The sequence below is a fragment of the Apis laboriosa genome, unplaced genomic scaffold, assembly GCF_014066325.1.
Source record: "Apis laboriosa isolate Shangri-la unplaced genomic scaffold, ASM1406632v1 scaffold112_cov148, whole genome shotgun sequence".
NCBI classification, from domain to species: Eukaryota; Metazoa; Arthropoda; class Insecta; order Hymenoptera; family Apidae; genus Apis; species Apis laboriosa.
The window spans coordinates 6,688,089-6,711,548 of record NW_025220865.1 but is presented as its reverse complement, the minus strand read 5'-3'; the positions used below and the strand labels follow the sequence as shown (position 1 = coordinate 6,711,548).

Genomic DNA, 23,460 nt, shown 5'->3' with positions numbered 1-23,460 from the left:
CAATTTTTTTTTTTTTTTTTTAAAGAAAAATTCGAGAAGGAAATTTTTTTACTCGCAAATTATAAAAATATAAAAACTATTTTTACTCTACACTTAGCATGGTATGCGCAGAAATGCATAATTCTAACTGTTAATCCACCACGTATCCAATTTTAAGTCGCAAAAATCGTTTACAATCGTTCGTAAAACAACGGATACTTTTCTTAAATCGTAAAAATAACGATAAAAACTTCCTTGGTTACCTAACGTTACAACATTGGAGGGGAGGAGGGGGGGAGGAAAAAAAAAAGGAATGAAAAGAATGACGAAACGAAACGAAATCGTGGAATGAAAGAGGATCGAGATCGAGAAGGTGTTAATTTAGAGAAATATTTTTGAAAACGATTGAAAAGGTGGGCGAGGAGAGCGACAGCAGCGGGAGCGAAAGAAGCCCTAAACAGGCTAAAAGAAGGAATCGTGGTGGTCCACCGACGACGAGGAGGCGAAAAAGCGGGATCTCTGCGCGGGAAAGGAACCTGAGGAGGCTCGAGAGCAACGAGAGAGAAAGAATGAGAATGCATTCCCTAAATGACGCTTTCGAGGTAATTGTTCGCGCGTTACAAAATACCCTAACGATTCACGGTTACCAACTTTCCACGGCACGCTTAAATCCCCTAACCTAACTTGTAAAAAAGAAGAAATGCAATTGATTGCAATTTTTCGACGAAAAATTTTTATCGAAAAATTCGTCCATCTCGAAAATTAAATTCGAATCTCTCATCTTACCCGGCCCGCAACATTACGCATATAAACGCACAGTTTTCCACGCGTTACAAAATAACCGTGATTCATGACCAACTTTCCCAACGACGACACACTTGCGTTAGTCGCAAGTGGAAAACTCGTTTATTCAAAAATTAAAATCGTAAAATTTGAAGAGAAAATTGGAATGAAAATTTCATTTTCGTGACGTATATCTAATTTAATCTTTTTTCTTTTATTCCTGCGTTTTTTTACTCGCGTTATGCAAACGTTATTTCGTTTCATATATCTTCCAATATTTTTTTTAAACTTGATAAAATCTTCAATTTCTATTTTCAATATATATATATATATATATATATATATTATATTATGTTATAGTACATTTGAAATATTATTTATCGAATATTATATCATATATATTTTATTGTCAATCTTCCTCTAGAATTTTAATTTTTCTTGCTCTACTGCGTTCACTTTGCTTTCTCTTTTTCTTTTTTTTTTTTTCTACTATATTTTATTATATTATATTTCATTGCGATGTTCCTTTAGAATTTTTTTAATTTCTTTCTCTACTGTTTTTTTTTTCTTGTTTATTTTTCCGCCATTGCAACTTTTCTTTTTTATTTTATTCTTTGTTATACATAATTCGAATATGGTATAACTACTATACTATACTATACTATACTATACTATACTATACTATATAGTTACTATATATACTATATATATATAGTTAATCCAGTAGTTTACCATATTTGAATTGTGTATAACAAAGAATAAAATAAAAAAGAAAAGTTGCAATGGCGGAAAAATAAACAAGAGAAATAAACGAAATATATATATATATATATACACACACACATTTGAGTAGATCGAAACGAAAAATTCATTCGTTCGAAAAATCGATGATTAAAAAAATCCAAGATCTTTTATTCATGTCCACGATACGCAAATTCTCGTTATTTAGATATTTACGATATTTTTAGAAAAAAAAGAAAAAACTTTAGAATCTTCAATATCTATATTCATTTCGATACGAATTTCATTTTTGAGAAACGAAACGAAGGAATTCGAAGTCTTAACATTATACAAGATCGAGCACGCGACTGGCCACGATCTCGTTATTATATCGTGGCGAAACGCTTTTTCCGCCATGCCCCGCAACAATACCCGGTTCGAGGGCAATAATAGAAGCGTAATATCTCGTGGATGTAGTAAATGCCGGATCTAAGACGCGAGCGTGGGCGAGCCGTGCGCCGGTTCAGACGTTATTTAAAGGGTGGAGGAGGGGGTGTGAAATAAGGGAATTCAGAGTTGTAAAATTCATATGGTAGCCGAGCTGGTGTTCGAGAGTTTATGCAAAAGTCATCTTTTCGCAACGAGGTCGAGGAGAAATAGAAAGACGAAGAATATCGGATGAAACGTCGTGAAACGTAAGAAACTGAAAGTTTTTCGAACGAAGAAAAATTCTGAATTCTTTTCAGATTCAGAATCTTTGTGAATTTTTCTTTCTTTTTTTTTTTTNAACACATTTTTTTCCTTTTTTTCTCATTCATAAAATTTTCGTTTCGAATTTCACGTTATCCATTTGTAAAAAAATTTTCACGCGAACTTTTGGAAAGAAATTTTGGATATTATAAATTTGTGCCTCGAGATGAAAAATTGTTTGTTTTCATTTACGAAAAAGAGAATTGAATGTTTGAAATTATAATTTGATTACATTTATCATGGTAAAATATTTATTTTGAATTTCAAAATAAAATTGAATATTATGATACTATAAATCTTTTTTCTTTTTTTTTATATCGTTAATATAGACACGCGTTCGAAACGAAACACATTTTCCACAGATATTGCACCAACATTTTGTTGGAACAATTTCTCTATAATATATAATTCCTCTAAAGTCACGCAATTCGTTTCTTCTTCGATACGAAGTGTTCGATTTTAATCGGGGACAATGTTATGATTTTCAGCAACTACGCGAGGTGATACCGCACGTAAAGATGGAGAGGAAACTCAGCAAAATAGAGACGCTCACGTTGGCCAAGAATTACATAATGGCCCTGACAAACGTCATATGCGAAATGCGTGGGGAGGAGCAACCGTACACGTGAGTAAATCTTACATCGATCTCCGTCTCTCGGAAGATTTCTTTTTTTTTAAAATCAAAACAAAAGAGAGAGAGAGAGAGAGAGAGAGAAATTAGAAGAAGAAGAAGAAGAGAAACAATTATAATTTTTGGCATTTTTACGATCTCTTATTACTTAAAGGAAGATTATAAGAAATGATGGATATTTCTTGGAGAGGAGGGAAATAAATTAGATAGAATCGTAATTCGATGAAAGTGCGTTTAATTGATGGATTTCATTCGATATCCCCTTTCATTATAAATCGACTTTTCGCAACACCCGTTTCGAATGTCGTGCACGTCGACATAACCGAGTTAGAGTACAATGTCCGATTGGCATTAAACGGTCAAACATAGCCCCCGCTTTTTCCTCATTTTCACCGTTTCATTCAACGCTTCGATGCTTTCTCGCCCGTTACATCGCTCACGAAATATATTTCCAAATATATTTCGCCTATTAGTTTGTCTTATTCGATCGAAAACAAACGATACAATTTTAATATATATATATATATAAAAGAGAAAACCTGAAATTTCTCCTATCTTTGCAAAAAAGAGAAATTTATTTTTGGGAGAATTAATTAGAAGAATTAAAATTGTATATATATATATATAAGTTTCGTGTAATAATAATTTATTAAAATTGGATAGAAAGATAACTATCTTTTTATCCAATATATTTATTTAATTTTTGGTATTTTTACAGTCTCTTATTGCAAGAGAGGATTACTGAAGATATTAAAAAAGAATCGAGAGAGGAATCGAGGAATTCGAAAGGAAACAATTATTCAATTTTTTATATATAATTTTAGTATTAAAAAATATACATATATACAATTTTACAATTATAATTAATTCATATTAATCATCATTATAATTAATTGTAAAAATTTACTTTTGGAAGAATTAAAAGTATATATATATATATTTTTTTTTGATATTAAAATTATATATATATATATATATAAGTTTCGTGTAATAATAATTTATTAAAATTGGATAGAAAGAAAATTTTTGGCATTTTTACAATTTCTTATTACGAAGAAGGATAACTAAAGATATTAAAAAAAAAATCGAGGAATTCGAGAGGAAACAATTATTCAATTTTTTATATATAATTTTAGTATTAAAAAATATACATATATACAATTTTACAATTATAATTAATTCTTCCTTTTTGCAAAGATGCTAACAATTTCGGTTTTCTCGATCTTAAAAAAGAAAAGCGAGGATTTTACAAACGCTTCTCCTCTATGAACAGGTGCTGCCTCTCTCGACTTTCTTTCACGGATTATAAAAATTGTATTTACTTTTGAAAGAATTAATTAGAAGAATTAAAATTGTATATATATATTTTTTTGATATTAAAATTATATATATATATATATATAAGTTTCGTGTAATAATAATTTATTAAAATTGGATAGAAAGAAAATTTTTGGCATTTTTACAATTTCTTATTGTGAGAAAGGATTACTAAAGATATTAAAAAAAAATCGAGGAATTCGAGAGGAAACAATTATTCAATTTTATATATAATTTTAGTATTAAAAAATATATATATATATAATTTTACAATTATATATACAATTATATTACAATTATATTACAATATAAATATAATTTTACAATTATAATTAATTTTCCCTTTTTACAAAGATGCTAAATTTTGCTAAATTTCGGGTTTTCTCGATCTTAAAAAAGAAGAGCGAGAATTTTACAAACGCTTCTCCTCCGTGAACAGGTGCTGCCTCTCTCGACTTTCTTTCACGGATTGTAAATATCCACGCTTATTTTCTAATTGCAAAACTAACTGGCGAACGATGGTTCTTAATTCCGAGTGGAAGGTATGCATACCAAGCGAATTAGTTACGTGAACGATTTTATATATTCCGTTCCGTTGCCGAGGATCGTTGCCACAAATCTCGCATTTCACGGCGATTGCGTTGCACCAAACCCTAAATGGTGCAATCGAAATGTCTTCATTAACGACGTCGAACGTTACGCCGACTCGTGCATCGATTCAACCGACGTTCGCTGCATTAGCCGCAAGAGAATTGTACATACGTATATACTTTTCGGTTGGGAACAAATATTTCGCGTATATCGAAAACGCGTCGAGAATTACGATTTTTTTTTTTTTTTTTTTTTCTTTCTTTCTTCTTTTCTCTCATTTGGAAAGATTTTCATTTCATCGATGAAAATAACTCTCTCGCGCGGAACAATTATTTTTGAAAAATCCTCCTCGAGAGGATTTTAATTTTTAAACGTGTATACCCGTTATTATTTATTAATGTTTCGGATTCGATATCGAATTGACATTCGAAAGTGAGGACAGCACATTATCGGCGACCTTTGCTTTATCCGACTGTTTCTCTCGAATGTCATTATCTTTCTCTTTGAGCAACGAGTTTTTAAACCAAGTTTCGATATTATAATATTTTTATTATTTTCTTTTTTCCTTCGCCAAATTTCTCTGCGCCAAAGTTTCTCGAGTTTTTCTTTCCCAATTTTCGAATCTTTCTCTCTTCCTCCATTAATCGATTGATATTAGTTCAAGAGGAATCGAGAAGAGAATCTGATCGATTGAAAAGAAGATGTATTTTAAAAAATTAAAAAGAAGAGATTATATTGAAATTATAAGATAACTCGCGATAATCAATAACATGGTTTAATAAATTGCATCATCGAGGTTGAAATGCAGTGTCAGTAAATAATTAAGGAAAATAAATATTAAGGAAAGTCGGTCGATACGATCGTTGTAATTCAATTGAATTAGGTGACGAATAAATTAGTTACAAATATATTTGGGAAATCAAAACTCTTGAAAGTTTATTTTCACTTTCAATATTATTTTTTTCCTCCTTATATAAATAAAAATAAAAATACTCGAACAACTTTCAAAGTATCCATCTGTTACAAAAATATTTGTCCAAAACAAGAGAGTTTTATCGTTTTAACGTCAAAATGTATCCTTAAAAGAACTTCGGACAATTTCTAAATCTTTGAAAAGTTCGTAGTTGTTCGCTCAAAAAAAAAAAAAAAGACACGTGAAATCTCACAAATATCGCAACGTATCTCGAGAAACGAAGAAATGTTAAATGATATCTTAATAAGGAGAACGATGAAGTTTCTTTTTTTTTTTTTTTTTAATAAAATTCAACAATTAATAACCTCTGCAAAAAAATAATTATCAACACGATGCATTGACTATTTAAAACATAAAAAAAAAAACAGTGTGATGTGAGAATTTTTTTTCTTCTTCCAAGCAACAAAATAAAGATAATTAATTGTGATTTGTTACGTATTACTATGTATGCATAATTATGTATGTGGCATAAATTAAAATTTACTCGCTTAATTGCTGAAAGCAATGATTAATATTGATGCCAAGTATTGATGCAAAGGATTTTTATTTCGAGAAAAAAAAATATATATATATATATAAATTGTTTGTCGAATTCGTTGAACCGTTTATTCAATTATTAGAGGGAGGAGGAGGGGGGAGGGGGGGATTAGGAAGAAAAGATATTATATGAATTTAATTTGAATATTACGATTGGTATTGTATTCGTGTTAATCGTGAATGAACAAGATGAAGCAAATATTTTAAAATAAGTCTTTTGTAAAAAAAATGCAAAAAAATTTGCATTCATTCGAGGAAATAATTTTCTAGAAATAAATCGCGCAATTATCTCTCTCACCATTAGAGATAGAACGAATAAATGCTTGAGATAAAAATTAAATATCTTTATAAAAGGAATAAAACGAATAAAATATTATGTTTTTCTTTTTTATTTCGGCTTACTTGAAAATTATGTAATTCATATTTTTGAAAAGCTCTGACTTGTTTGACTTGTTCAGATATTTTATATGATTAATTGTTTTTTTGAAGAATGAAAAAAAAAAAAAAAGAAAAAGAAAACATACGTCTGTTTTTAAAAATATCGAATTCTTCTTCGACATAAATACAAATGTATAATTTTATTCGTAAAAAAAAAAAAAGAAATATTGACGATTGTAATTAATGTAAAATAAATATATTTTTTTCAAAAACAATTATCATTAACTTCATAATATCGTTTAACGTTGACTTCAATAATTCTCTATATCATAAGAAAATAAAATTACGTTAAACGATTTGTTTTTGATCATTCACATTGCATGCATACGATGCTCACTTTGAAAGTCTCAAAAGACCGTGAACTTTATATCTCAATCGGTCGATTAAACGCAAAGGCTGCAATTATGCACATAAATTTAACGTTTAAACGTATTTAAATTAACACAAAATAAAAAGAAAAATAATTGTTGCCTTCATTAACAAAATATCGACAGGTTTGTTCCATTTTTCTCATCGAATAATTTATATTTTACGTTATATTTATTATTATATCTATCTTTTAATCTAAATATCGTTTATACCGTTATTGAAATACTTCGTCGATTAACAATTCATTTTGTCAATAATAATATGCCTTTTTTTGGTTAATTAATTAATCAAATTTACAAAATACTTTTTTTCATTATTTACAGATGAAAAATAAACATAAAAGTCTGGAAAAAATATATCGTTTAATTACTCTAATATGCCTTTCGAAGGAACTATAATTAATCGATAATTAAATTTGAATCGAAATCCTTTTAACCAAGGAAAGATTGGTTTCAAAAACGAGGCAATTAAAAATAACACGAGACAATTGAATTTCAGATTCGTCGATGGCGAGTGTGGCTCCAGCAGTGGCGACAGCACAGGCCAATTAGAATTAAGCGGTGGTGAGCAACCGGAAGAGGCATCACCAGCATCGATGCACGAAACCAACAATAATAGTCTGCTCCACGAAGATTTAGAGCGTAGGATACCATAGCTGGTCTAATTGCGCCCTCTACTCTGATCGATCCTCTGTTGATAAATCCCAATTCGAAGAAGCGTGAACTTCATTCGAGAACCGTCTTCCCGAAACGAATAAAATAAACAGAAGAATCAGCTACTGATTAAATTTATGGAATAAATGAAGGAGAGAGAGAGAGAGAGAGAGAGAGAGAGAAAAAGAGAGAAATAACAATGACAAGAGAAAAAAAATAAAAAAGAGAATAGAAAACTTCATCGAACTTAAGAAGGAGAAATGAGAAGCTGAACAGAGAATCATCGTTGTCGAAATGGTCGTTAAAATAGCCACTTGAGATTTATTGAAGAAGATGCAATTCGGCTTTTACGAAATGATCCGTCCCAAGGTCGACCTCTGGAGATCTTTCGAAGGCCAACAAGGTGCGAGGTTGACAGAGAAAGAGAAAAAGACTGACTTTACGGCCAATTCGACTGGAGAATTCTCTGCTTCTTTTTTTTTTTTTTTTTTTTTTTTTTCCATCTCTGTCGCGAATTATATTTTTTTCTTCTCCTTTTTTCCGATGATATCGTTACCTTGAAACACCTCGAATGTTTCGATTACATAGTCGGACACCGATATAAAATGGCTCACACACATATCGATTGTCGCGAATTCGTATTTTAAGTGTATTAGTAGTCATGTGCCAAAGGTATTCGAACAGAAATTGGAAATAATGATATATCGGCAGGGATAACTCGGTCGATAAAGAAGCGATCGAAACTACAAAAACTCGCAATTGCATTCGAACGATTTTTTTCGAAAAGAAGATGATAATCGAAGAAAGAAGATTCTCGTAATGGATTGGCCAAAATTTGAAACATCTCGAGGTCGACGACGTAAAGTCGGATCGCATTGACAACGATAAATAAATGATCAGTGTGCGACTCGATGATGAAAACAAAGTGTGTGAGAAACTGTGATAGAATTTCGTATTAAAACCTCGTTGCACATTGTCCCGCGCGTGACATCGTGCTTAAATACTTTTATTTTTTTTTTTTTTTTTTTCTTTCTTTGTGGTAATTGTCTTACGGTCTGCAAATTGGACAGGAAACAATGGGAATGCTCGTCAGGCCGTCAGGAAATGGTTGTCTCCGAAATGAGATGACCGATTGAGATGAAACGACACGACAATCGCTGTTCCAACAACGTAGAACGACAACGAGAAAAAATTATGGAAATCATTGCAGCGAAGAAATTATCTGACTCGTTTTAACGCGATTTAAACATCAAACGGAATGCAAAAGTTGAAAATTATTGTTTGATTTAAAATAATCTACAAAAAAAATTTAACGTTTAAATAAAATAAAGTGAAAGAAATGCCAATGTCTTATGATAATGCATTGACAAATTACAGATTATAGGTTAGAAACTTTTTTTACTAAGAAATTTTGTAATTTCTTCATGTATACATGAAAATATTTTCTTATCTCATACTAAGTAAAAGTATAAAGGCCTGATAAAGTGTATACTATACAAATATATATAAAACTATCGAAGATTAATATTAATGTAGAAGAGATCAAAAAAAAGTTTCGTTTAATGTTTAAATCGAGTAGAAAGGAACGGTCGTAAGTATATAAGTATAATTGAAGATATGAATTTCGAAGAATAACGCGTACCTTAGACATTATACATATTATATATATATAATATATATATATATATATATCTATATATTAATATATACGTGTGTATTAACACGTTGGTGATTAATGCAATATATGTTAATCACGAATGTGATAATCTAATAATTTACTGTATTATTTCGAGAACGGGGGGACCAGAGACATCGATTTAAGTTACCAGATCTCGTTGAAATGCGGGATACATTTTGACTAGCTTCGTTTCATCGATTTCCGGAGATTTGCGCTTATCTCTTCGGTAAAAGAGCGAGAGCAATGCATTTAATCGATTATGTCCACGGTCGATGCACGGAACTAGTCGCGTACAATAGGGCGGAACGAAACGAAAATTCCTTTTTATTATTTGCGACTTTTAATAATGAAACAAAATTATTTAAATAATTTATTCTATTAAATTTATTCTATAGCTTTTTTTATTAATTTTTTTTAGTCTCTGGCAAAATAATTTTATATATATATATATATATATAATATTTTTTATATAATATATATATAGAAATATTTTTGAAGAAATTTAGATTACATTTAAGAAAATTTTAAAATATAATTTAAAAAAAAAAATATTCAAAAAGAGACTTAATTAAATTAATTAATTACAGAGATTACGTATTTTATACGTAATCTAAAAGATTACGTTAAATCTAAAAGATTAGAAGCAAATATTTTTCGTTATTAGAAAATAATCAAACAATTTTGATTTTTTTCGTTCCACTCTTGCGTACAATTTTTATCTTTCGCCTTAAACTCGTAGGTGTTTTTCTTTCATTTTTTTTTTTTTTTTTTTTCTTTTTTCTTTGCCTCTTACTCGACACATCTTTTCATTTCTTTTGATTCGAGCGTAAAACATCGCTTCCTTCCGACCATTTTTTCGTGTAATTACTATTGTTCGATTGTGCGATAATGCGATCATCGAGCATAATTGAATTTTACGCGTTCACAAATTAACGAACGGGTTACCCAATGAAGTGAAAGTAAAATTAATTAAGATGGACGAATTTAATAGTGAATTCAAATGTTATATGCCTGAAAATTGTGATACTTGCCTTGCTCTGGAATCAATGTTGTTTCAACTTTGAGGTAAAAAGAAATTAGAGATTTATAGATAGTCGTCCAACGAGGCACTCGTAGCCTGGAATTTTTGTAAATTAACGAGAGCTGTGTTTTCTTATAAAATATTTCTTCGTTAGAATATTTCGTTAAATATTTTTCTTTTTTTTTTTTTTTTTATCAACCTTTCAATTGTCACGATATCATTTTCGATCTTACTTATCTTTACTTAAATCATATATGCAAGAAAAAATATTTGAAAGTTGATGAACTTGATCGGAATTTAAATACAAGCGAATCTTGCATCTGTGTGTGCGTGTGTATGTGAAGCTTCCAGCATATTTGACGTAATATACGATTAACGTTTAAGGGAGAAAGTGATATGTTTAGTTGAATCCTTAGTAATTGATAATGCCTTCGATATTCATCTAACGTTGAAGAATTATTTTCTACCAATAACAATAACATGTTCGTTCGAATCTTTTTCTTTTTGAATTGTTTTTTTTTTTTTTTCTCATCACACAGTACTAAGGAATTACTAAGGATTTTCAAGCATATGCGACTAACTAAGTACCATAAATTACCATAAAAATAAATATATAAATGAAAAGAGTATATATATATATACACATATATATATATATATATATATATACTTGAGTTATGTTTCTATATGTAGTATATATTATGTATATGTACACACATACGCAAAATTATCTATAATACATACATATATATTATATATATATATAGAAATATATTTTCTAATTGAAAGAATTTTATAAGTGACCATATTTTGCATACGCATTTGTATGCAATTGCATTGTGTTGTGTATGCACACACCGCGGTTGTGCGTGTATACATGTATATCGTCTAAAGAAAGAGAACGTAAGAAATAATATATGCATATGTAGATAAATGAATGTAACGAAGTATATATATTACGTACATTATATTCCATTCAAGTGGTCGCACAGCCAATTATATCTAATTGAATAAAAGGAGAAAGAAAACAGAAAAATTCAATTTTTTGTTTTTCTAGATTACCATTTTTGAAAATTTGGAAGATTTCATTTTTCTTTTTTTTTTTCGAATAACTCAATTATTTTTAAATATTGAGCTTTAAAAAATAAAGAATTATGACGATTGAAAGCAATCGATATAGAAATTATACTTCTGTTTGAAAAAAAATTTGGACATTTCCACATTTGATCTTAATAATGATTTTTTTAAAACTATCATATCACTTTGGTGAATTTCCGTGATTTTATTGAATTCAGGGAGAAGGGATCTCGATGAATTCAATTCACAAATCAATTGGAACTAATTTTTTACATTTCGAATAATTATTCAACGCGTACTTTCTTTACAACTCATATAACGAATCATTCAGCTTCTTTTCAGTTTCGAATAGTGATATTTATTTATTATTTATTACATTAAATAGCATAGAATTTCACAGAATGAAAATCCATATTTTTCACGAATCCAATGATTTTTCAAGAATCATTGTTCCAGAATCGAAATATGCGAGAATACGTTTAAAAATTTCGATCGACGAATGAATGGCAGCTAATAGGTATTAAAAAAAAAAAAAAAAAAAAAAAAAAAAAAAATATTCGAAAATATGATTACACGTTAAGACGTTAAGACGTTTGTCACGAATATATGTTTCTTCCACCTGCGATATCTAAGAAATAATTGGCTGTGTACAGTTAATCCGGATGTAATGTACAAACACACAAAGACACGTACGACGTGCACGACGAGTTTGTTATGCGCACACGTACATAAGCATACGATTAAATAATAGACACGAGTGACGCGAGAAACGGAAATTGTATTGTCTTACAATGATGAGTCTCAAATGCGGGAACTTCCTTTCGTATGTAAGAAACGAAATTAAATTATCGCGACGTTAAAACCTTTTAAGGGATCGATTTCTGTTCGTTTTTTAGAATTTTTATATACGTATAGCTCTAATTTATATTCTGTGTTCTGTGTTATAGAACAGTGAAAGTTGGATAATTGCTCGAAAATCTAAATCGAAAATCGAAAAAGAGATCGAGACGCTTGCTTGCTGAAACTATGTATAAAATTAATAACGTGGAGTTTAGAATTTCTCTTCTTTAGAATATTCTCTTCAATATTAGGAAAAGGATAGTAGAAAGAGAGAAAGAGAGAGAGAGAGAGAGAGAGAGAGAAGACCAAAAATTAAGATAAATATAACATGGATGAATTGAATCGAATTTAAGAATTAGAAGATTTATAAAATTTACATTTATGGAATAGTAATATTGAATTTTTATCATAACTCTATACGGGAACTCTATTCGTAAATTTTGTAAAATATAAAGAAGTACGACGAGTGAAAAATAAATATATGATAATCGTTATTTCAAAGATTATTTATTTCAAAGAGAATCATCCCGAAGGATGAGGATAATTATTGAACAATTATCCAACATCTATTATTAGTTCGTTTCGTGATATTTTAAAAAAAAAAAAAAAATTCCTCCCAGTGATAGGAACGATTATCAAGCATTTATATATATTGTGAATAATCTTGATACGTATCCAACTTTTACTGTAACATAGAGGAGAGACTAATTGTGCAATCTTATTGAACATTAGGAAAATATGAAAAAGTTCCACGCTTATATCTTTCTTATGGTTCTTAAATGTTATATTGTACTCTTTCGAAGAGATATAACGATCGAAGCTAACGGTGATACACATTTACCATCCATTTTAAACTTTCATACTCACGATCAGAATTGCATATTTCAAGAGAAAATATTCCTATGCCACATATTAGTTTATAATGCGCACCATATTAATTGTTATGTCGCTATGATTACTCTACGATTTGTATTATTATTATTATTATTATTATTATTATTATTAATTATTATTATTATTATTACTATTACTATTATTATTGTTATTGTTATTATTATTATTATTATTATTATTATTATCATTATTATTATTATTAATATTATTAATATTTTATCACTATAGTTTAATGTCACGTTAGTACAATTCTTGTCATTTCGAGTCGATCGATGATGCACCATGATAATGCCTCTTTGTTTCATGATGATGATGATGGATCATGATATTATTTATCGCTAACAATTAAAGGAACTGAATAAAGATAGTATTTGTAATAGAAAATAATAAAAAGCGATAAGCTAAACCGTTTATTTAACATTTGATAAAAATTTGAACATTTTTTTTCAGTAATTTAAACATTAAATTATTATTATTTTTTTTTTTTGCATTAAAATTTGTAAAGAATTTACTATTAATCATTTTTCTATATTGTTTTTTTTTTTGAAAAAAATTGTTAAAAAATAAATATCAATCAAAGTATAAAAAAAAAAAAAAGAAAAATATTAAAGATATCTAAGATGCAAAGATTTCTATTTCGAATGCTATTTTTTTCCCCGAGTCTGATAACGAGTTTAACAGAATTTTACTAGCGTACCTACATAAACGAACGAGGGAAACAAAATTGCGATATAAGAAGAAAGATTATTTTCATTTTACTCATATTCTGCTAATAGGCACTAAAAAAAAAAGAATCGTCGAAGAAAATTTGAAATTAACGATTACATTATCCCTCGATCGAGCAGCCACTATACATCTAACATTTCAACATACGCATGAAATACGCGCTCATACGTTTTGCGATATAAAACAGTATGGGAAACGAATTTTTTTAAGCGAATCGGTCTCGTTCGCTAATATTACTACGGTACTTAATTTCTGAGAACAACAGGGTGCAATTTTCTACGGCATTTATTCAATTCTTAATATTCTACAATTTCAACGAAATTTTCTTGATATTATACATATACAAAAAGAAAAAAAAAAGATTATTTTAGAATCTGGAAGAAATTAGATAAAATTTTTTGAAATGACCAGAAGAAAAGAATAGTTTCGAGCGTCGATTTTGTTTGAAACAAATATGTAAATTTCGTAATTGAAACGCGAATGACGAAATATATTATACATAGAAAACTTTAACGACGTTCTAAAAATTGTATACAGCGCTTTTTAAATATACATATATATATATATATATATATATATCTACATGTATATACATATACGTATAATTTGTGTACAAAACAAAAATATAAGCCTTCTAAATAAAATGAGCTGGCCTCTGCAAGCCCTGTTTTACGTAAAAAAAGTTTTTTTATTTCAATTTTTTCCTCTCAAAATTTTTAGAAACAATTTACGTAATTAGAGAATCGATTGTAATATAAAAGATATACAAAAATTTGCAATTTCAAGAAACATTTCGGAGTTTACAAGATTTTCGAAAATAAGAATTTTATAGTAAGAATTTTAAAAAATTAAATTTACAAAAATAGAAATTTTGGAAATAAAAGTTTCAAAAACAGAATTTTTACAAATGAGATTTTTAGGAACGGAATTTTTAGTTATGAATTTCGGGAACAATAAATCCTAGAATAAAAATTTCAAGAAACGATACTCTAAAGATATAAATTCGATGAATATGAATTCTGATATAAATTTTAGAAAGCTATTTTGATTAGAAAATTTTTTTTGGCAAGAATTTTGAAAACGGAAATATGTAATAAATTTTATTAATTTAAATTTAGATTTAAAAATTCTTCTATTAATGAATTATACATCCCTCTAATATATTTTAATTTAATGTTTATTTATTATTAAAATGGATAAATTTAATAAGAATAAAATTAAGAATTTCGAATATATGAAAACTAAATAATAGAAATAAAAACCAGGTTATTATTTAATAGCTTAAATATTCTGAACAAATAAATCTAAAGTATTAATAAAACAGAGACAAATAATTTTATGATACATAAATATAATTTATATGTATAAATTAAAATAAAATTTAATATTTTATATCTTTTATAAAAATTATTTGATTTCTAACAAAAAAATATAATTTTGAATAAACATCAATAAATAAAAGTTAAAAATTATGGAATTAATAGTGATTTATAAATTATAATATACGTTTAACAATATTTCAAAAAACTTTAATAAATACAGATAACCTGTCAAAATATTATATTTTTAAATGAATCAATTTTATAAAATTATCTTATTTTGTTTACCTATTTATTAATAGATAATTTAATATGTTTTATTCCAACAATAAAAATTTGTTTTTTTCAATCAATTAATAAATAAAATCTTAAATAGTACTTAAATTCTTAGGAAAAGATAGTATGTGGATTTTTTTATCCGCGTACATAACATACAAACATAACCTCTTTGTTCTATTCTATTATTTTATATTATTCGAAGAAGAATAAATTTTATATATTTATAACTTGCAACAATTTTTATTTGTAAATAACGTTAAGATTTTTTTTATAATTATTTTATATTAGAAATTGTAAAATATTCAAAATCAAACGAACCTTATTTTTCATTATATATTAGCTAACTTTTGATGATTCTTTTGATATTAAAATAATGCCTAATTTATTTAATGGCGATAATTCCGATTCTGAAAAAGAATTAAAGATAAATACAGATTATGCCAAAAATTATAATAATTGGCGGCAAAAAGAAGAATTAAACAAATGTAAGTAATTATACATATATATAGTATAATTTTATAACCTTTTGTATCAAACTATTTTTGTCTAAAACTTTCTTATATTTCAGTAAAAACAAAATACGGAGATATCAATACAAATGCAATATCGGATGAAAGTTCTGAAAGTGAAAGTTCTGAAAACGAAGAAGAAAATGTATAATAAAATATTTTTACATTTATAAAAAGTTTTATAAATATATATATTGTAATATATTATAATATTATAATATATTATTTAATATATTATAATATTATAATATATTATTATATATTATTTCCTAATTAGATACTTTTTATAGGAGCTGACAGAGCAATTCGATAAAGACTTTTATAAGACATTAGCTCTTTTAAAAAATAAAGATCCAAAAATTTATAATCAAGATATAACATTTTTTAACAATACTAACAAGACACAGGAATTATATTCAGAAAAGAAGAAGCAAAAAACTAAAAAAGAAAAAGCTATTTTTTTAAGAGATTATGAAAGAAAGATTATTGTAGAAAGAGAAGGAAAATTTAGCGATAGTGAAGATGAGAATGCTCAAAAAAAGGATAAAGAATTTGAGAAAATCACATATGTTCAAGAGCAAAAACAATTAAAAGAAAGTTTTAAAAATGCATTGCAAGAAGAGGAAGAGGAAGATGATTTATTAAAACCAAAAATCAAATCTGAAAATGAAAAAGAAAAAGTAAGAAAAAGTAATCTTTTTTATTTTTTATAAAAAAAAAACAGAATTGTTATTTTATTTTATTTGTTTAGGAAGAGGCTGATTATAAAGAATGGTTAAAAGGTCAAAAAATAAATATAAATGAAAATGAACAGGAAGTACTCAAACCTTTACGTGATTTTTGGACAAATCCTAATTTAGATGCTAATGAAAAATTTTTAAGGGATTATGTGCTCAATAATAAATATCTAGACAAAAATTATACAGGACCAGATGACATTAGCAATGAACATGAAAGTTACGCAATTCACGATAGTGACGAAAATTTATCAGAAGATGAAAGAAATATTGAAAAACAAGAACAATTTGAGCATAAATATAATTTTAGATTTGAAGAACCTGATCAGGAATTTATTAAACGATATCCACGTACTATGGAAAATTCTTTAAGACGAAAAGATACTCGTAGAGCTGAAAAAAGAGCAGAAGTAAAAAAAAGAAAAGAAGACGAAAAACTAAGAAAGAAAGAGGAACTTATGCAATTAAAAGCATTAAAGAGAAAAGAAATAGAAGAAAAAATAGAAACATTAAGAGAGATTACAGGAAATGATGATATACAATTTAATGATCTCGATTTGGAAGGTGATTTTGATCCTAACGAACATGATCGAAAAATGACACAAATTTTTAATGATGATTATTATGCCGCCCCCGAGACAGATGTTAAACCTGAATTTCCAGATATTGATGATCAACTAGAAATTGAAAATACGTGGGATGATTATGATCCAAATACAGATAATTATGAAGAAGAAGAATATAAAGAGCCGCACTGCGAAGATGCAGATTTTAATGTAATTTTGTTTTTAATTTAATTATATATTAATTTCAATAAAAGAAATAAAATTTAAATACCATTTTAGATGGATGCAGATTATGATCCATTAAAAAAGATTCAAAAAGAAATAGAAGATCCTAAAAGAAAGAGACGCAAACGAAAATCTAAATTCGCAGAACTTATGGCACAAGAAAAGCCAAAATTTGATCCACAGCAATATAAATCTTATGAAGAATATTTTGATAAGTATTATTCATTAGATTATGAGGATATGATTGGTGATATACCATGTAGATTTAAATATAGAAAAGTTGTACCAAACGATTATGGTTTGACCATGGAAGAAGTAAGAAATTTTCTTTATTCATTATTTATTAATTATTCATTATTATTAATTTTTAAAGATCTTAATTATATATTTTTTATCAGATATTAATGGCTGATGATAAAGAACTGAATAAATGGTGCTCTTTAAAAAAAGCTCTTCAACATAAACCAGATTATGTGGAACTTAATGATGTTCGAATGTTTAAACAAAAAGCTAAAAATGAAACACTTAAAAGAAAGATACTTAGTAGTTTATACAAGTAAGAAAAGAAGAAAAAGAAATATAATTTTAATTATTTTTTTAATTATATTTTTATTATTTACTTATCTGTATTCGATATTTTTTTTTAGAGAACCTGAAGATGAAAAAGAGGAAAATAAAAAACAAGTTGTAAATACTACTAACACTATCAATATGGAAACAAAAAAGAAACTTCGAGAAAAGCAAAAAAATATACAAGGAATAGATACATCTATTGCTAAAATTAATCATGAAACATTAACAGATAATAAAAACCATGATATTAATAAGAAGAAGATTATAAATAATATTGATGAAACACAGAAAGAATCAAAGAAAAATTTAAAATCTAAAGAAAAGAAAAATCAGCAAGAACAGCTTGAGCAATCACAACAAAAGAAATTGAAAATTAACAATCTCAAAGAGTCTATAAATTCTACCAAAAATGAAATGCAAAAAGAAATTACTGATAAATTTATTAATAAAAAATCTACATCTAAAAGAAAAGTTAATGATCAAAATCATAATGAGTCAAATGTCAAACATTTCAAAAAAGCAAAATTAAAGGAAAAGATTATGAAGAAGAAATTCAATGAAAAAAAGAAGAAAAATTTAAAGAACAAAGAAATCAATAGTGATATTGCTTCACTAAATCCTGAAAGATTAAGAATGTATGGAATAAATCCAAAAAAATTAAGAAACAAATTAAAATATGGCAAAAAGAAACAGTAATTATGATATATTATAAATATAAATATATATACAATTGTATATACAATCAAAATGAATTGTTTTTATTTTTTGTTTTTCTTATATCATCATTGAAATAAGAGTATGTATTTATTCAATATCAATAAATACATTTTCAAATAAATATAATTCTATTTTAAGATAAACATTAAATAAAGTATAGAATAGGTCTAAAATTTAATTTGTTATTCCTTATTGCTTTATATTCAGAATTTCTTTCTACTTCATTTGTTGTCGGACTAAACTTTTTATTGTTTAAATTTCAACACTTATTGGAATATCAAAAACTCGCAAAGTATACTATTCTTTACAAAATATCGGAGACAATCAAAAATGTAATATTTATATGTTTTATATTAAAAATTAAAACACAATACACTTTTGAAAGAGAAATAATGAAAATATGATAATCGATATCTCTGATCTTATTTATCATTACGCGCCAAAAACAAGTATAGATAAGAAAAATAAAAATGACAGAAAAATAAGGAAATCAGCGCCATCTCTGAAATGTTTAAATGAAACTAATATAAATTAATATAAGGCTAATAAAGTTACAGTATAGGAATTAGCGCTATTTTTATTCTTTTTATATTATTTGTTTTTCTTATTTATATTTAATTTTATTTACGGTACTCTGAAAATGGTGCTTATAATTCCTTAATTTTTATACTATTCTGTTTTTTTGTTCTATTCTATACTTTTGTATTTGTTCTTCTTCTCTATAAACTAATTTCATTTGCAATATTCTAAAAATAACGCTCTTTTTCTTAAAAAAATATGATAACATCTTATCAGCCATTTTGTTAGAATATTCCATTAAGAAAAGTCAAAAAAAATATTTTAATAATTTCTACTTTAAATAGAAAAAGAGCATCTTTTTTTATTTTCCGAAAAAAAATGTTCCTTTTTTTCCAAATGTTTCATCGTAATATCATATTGCAACTATCTTAAATCATATCGTAAATTTCATAAAGAAAATAATATAAATAAAAAGTAAATTAGTGTTATAAGTATTATTTTTTAAAAAATATAAAGAATAAATATGAAGAATTATATACAGTATTGTATAAAGAATAAATATAAGTAAAAAATAATATGTTAATATAATATTAATATAATAATCGTATATTCACGTTGTTTTGAATGCAATTAATTTGATTTGTAAATTTAATTTGTAACAATTTTATTAATTATGTATATTTTCTAATATATTATATTCTGAATTGATAATGTAACATGTAAAATAATCATATTATATAATTTCCTATTTCCGATAATAAAAAAAAATATTGTATGAGAAATTTATTCCCTATCTAGGTAATCTATGGTAGAATTATTATGTAATAGATATATAATATACAATATGTTTACTATTAGATGATGTCACTTTTATATAATTTTTAATCTAATACTTTTTTGCATATAGTATTTTTTTTTATAGTAAATTTTAATTTTAATAAAGGTAAACATTGATAAACTATTTTGAAAATAATAAATATAAAGTATAAAATTTTGGACTTTTATATATAAGAAATAATGAGGAATTACAATAATTTTTTATTAGGTTATATTTATATCGAATAAAAATGGTTTTTTATATATATTTATTGCAAATTCATTTGGAAAATAGAAAAATACCAAAACACAATTTCCAGATATATAAAATCTTAGTATAGATACTATATTTTATATATATTTCATAAATGCAAATTAAATGTAAATAAAGTATATTATTTTAAATTATTTTTTAGATATGACAAAGGAACAGAACTCAAGAAGTTTATCAAATAACACATTATTAAGTGCAACAGCACATAATATAATGTGTGAAAATGATTTAAATATATTATTGATACAAGAAACTGATAAAGAAATTATAAATATGACAAAAAAAGAAATCATTGAAAATTTATTTTTATTAGAAAAACAATCTCACATAGAATATTTTGTTACTAAACCAGTTTTAAAGCTTATTGATCTTAATTTATGCAATAGTCAACTTTATAATATACCTAATTCTTTAAACATGCTAAAAGAATTGCAATATTTAAATTTAAATAATAATTGTTTATCTTTCTTATCAGATGTAATTTGTGAATTACATCAATTGAAAAAATTATATGTTTCTCAGAATAAGTTGAATCAACTTCCCAATAATTTAGGAAATTTATTAAATTTAGAGGTTTTATCTTTAAATACAAATCATTTAACAAATCTTCCAGATTCATGTGCAAGATTAAATAAATTAGAAGTTCTTTATCTTAATGACAATAAATTTAAATGGATTCCAAATTGTATAAGCAAAGGAATGAAAAATTTGCAAATTCTTGAATTTTCATGTAACATAAATTCAAAATTGGATTTTTATCCTCTGAGTACTAATTTAACTACATTTTATGCAGAAAAAAATAATGTCTGTCTTTCATTTCCAAAATGGATATTGAATTCCAGATATAAGAAACTTGAAATTGTATCACTGAATGAAACGAGATTTCAAACATTAAATTTGCCAAAGAAATCATCTATATCCTATGTTAAAAAATTATTGATGAAACAATGCAATCTTAGCACTGAAGATATTGAAACCATAATTATTGGAATGACAAATCTTGAAGAACTAATAATTGGAAATGGAAAAGTATGTTATCAAAATTTTTTTACAACTATGCCTATTAATACAAAGAAAATTTTATCTAGTCTCAAAATAATTGACATATGTAATACAGGACTTTCAAGCATACCTGAAATAATAAACAAATTTACCAATCTATCTGAACTAAATTTAGGTTACAATAATATCTTTTTCTTGCCAGAAGAAATTTGTTCTTTAAAAAATTTGAGTAGATTGATAATAAATAATAATCACTTGACAAATCTTCCTGAAAATATTGGACAATTGACATTGTTAGAAGAATTAAAATTACGTCATAATTATTTAAATGAATTACCTGAAAGTATAAAATTATTGCACAACTTGAAATATATAGATCTATATAATAATGAATTTGAAATAGTACCAGAAATAATATTTAATTTACCAAATCTGAAAGGATTAGATTTTGAACAAAATTACTTTTCAACTGAATGTTTATGGGTAAGGACATAAGTACAAAAGATATGGTTTCATGATTAAAAACAAGCCAAATTTCATTTAAGATCATCTTGTTAAATTTTTTATGTAATACGACAATTGACATTGCTTATTTTTAAAAAATTATTATGGATGTTCTATATTAATGGATCAAATCAATAGTACACTAGGTGTCCTAATTATAAAGATATGAGAGATACTTTGAGACATTACTGGTTGGATCCTATATTTGGCTATGAATCTCCTTGTGGATCAAAAGTGAAATCATTAACTGGAAGTGAAAAAAGTTTTTCATCATCAAGCTCTTCATTTGACGAACGTCTTTTATGCGTATTGTAAGTTGGTATTAAAAATTTTAAAAATCAAGAAAACAAAAGTTTCAGCAAAGAATTAAATTACGTTAAATTTTCCAATATATTATTAAATTAATTTTACTTTTAAATAAAATAAAATTATTTTAGACCAGAAGGATCTCATAACGAAATATTTGATGAACATTGGGATAGCTCGGAAGATTCGGCTGATGAATTTGATCCTCACGGTAAAATAAAGATACATAAATTTAATATTAATTAGTAAATCAGAATTTAATTAATTGACTGAAAATAATCATCTCTTTATAACATTCAATATACTTATAAATATTCATAATTCCTTCTATATGGCATTCTTATTCATAAATTCGTTCGTAGCACGAACAATTGAAAAATAATTAGTATTTCTTTTAATAATTTAAACATAATAAATTTAAAAATATATAAATATAAAAATATGCATAATAGTTTTAATAAATATATTTATTAAACTATAGTTATTAAAATAAATGTCATAGATATTAAAGGTTAGACAAAATAGTTATGTTTTTGTTTTAGAAAATAAAGAACCAAAAAAGCGAACATTTCCGCCATTCACATTTTATCAACCATTTGAACAAATATATCGTCCTGCGGATTTCCATGAGGATCGAATTATGACGCGAGTTTTAAAGATGTTACAAAACGGGACTTTAGTTTGGCTATCTAACTACGAGGAAGGTCAATTCGAAGATCCTTAAAGAAGATTGAAATTGAAGTTGCATTTGATTTGACAGTTGTATAAAGTATAGTTCAATGATTTTTTATTATTACAGTTAATATATTAAACAATTTTAAAAGAATATTGTCTAGTTAAACCGAATACGTTTAACATAAGATAACATATAAGATAACAATATAGCTTCATATAATATGTGCATTATAGTAAAAAGTGATTTGATAATTATGATTTATTACTTTTATTTTCATAGTTTATTATTGGAAAAAAATTGAATAATTGATTTTATTTATGACTATATTTTTTTTTATATATTTTTTTTCATGACTTAAATTTAATTGAGTTAAATTATTGAATACAAAAACGATTGCTAATCAGATCTCTATTATAAAGAATACATATTTATATATAATTAAAAAATTATATTTTTATATA

The 23,460-nt window shown here is 26.1% G+C and overlaps 3 protein-coding genes across 6 annotated transcripts in view; all 3 read left to right on the top strand.

The window, feature by feature from the left end:
- LOC122712148 (class A basic helix-loop-helix protein 15-like) overlaps nucleotides 1-9,816 on the top strand; it is a 28,623-nt gene extending 18,807 nt beyond the window's left edge. For 3 of the 4 annotated variants that reach the window (XM_043931572.1, XM_043931552.1, XM_043931563.1), the window contains exons 4-6: nucleotides 393-581; nucleotides 2,721-2,857; nucleotides 7,587-9,816. In XM_043931572.1, the coding sequence (XP_043787507.1) occupies nucleotides 393-581; nucleotides 2,721-2,857; nucleotides 7,587-7,743 (483 nt within the window). In that variant the 3' untranslated portion in view covers nucleotides 7,744-9,816. The remainder of the gene's footprint in view (nucleotides 1-392; nucleotides 582-2,720; nucleotides 2,858-7,586) is intronic. The other variant, XR_006346272.1, reaches the window with a different exon arrangement.
- A 6,132-nt stretch (nucleotides 9,817-15,948) lies between these two features.
- LOC122712539 (protein KRI1 homolog) lies at nucleotides 15,949-18,954 on the top strand. The gene is made up of 7 exons (XM_043932266.1): nucleotides 15,949-16,060; nucleotides 16,144-16,229; nucleotides 16,375-16,764; nucleotides 16,836-17,597; nucleotides 17,667-17,927; nucleotides 18,011-18,168; nucleotides 18,260-18,954. The coding sequence occupies exons 1-7, from the start codon at nucleotides 15,949-15,951 to the stop codon at nucleotides 18,879-18,881; spliced, it is 2,391 nt and encodes a 796-aa protein (XP_043788201.1). The 3' UTR covers nucleotides 18,882-18,954.
- Nucleotides 18,955-20,319: 1,365 nt separating this feature from the next.
- Nucleotides 20,320-23,180, top strand: LOC122712909 (leucine-rich repeat and IQ domain-containing protein 4-like). The gene is made up of 5 exons (XM_043932927.1): nucleotides 20,320-20,364; nucleotides 20,654-21,996; nucleotides 22,156-22,328; nucleotides 22,455-22,534; nucleotides 22,866-23,180. The coding sequence occupies exons 2-5, from the start codon at nucleotides 20,656-20,658 to the stop codon at nucleotides 23,045-23,047; spliced, it is 1,776 nt and encodes a 591-aa protein (XP_043788862.1). The 5' UTR covers nucleotides 20,320-20,364; nucleotides 20,654-20,655; the 3' UTR covers nucleotides 23,048-23,180.
- The last annotated feature ends 280 nt before the right edge of the window (nucleotides 23,181-23,460 follow it).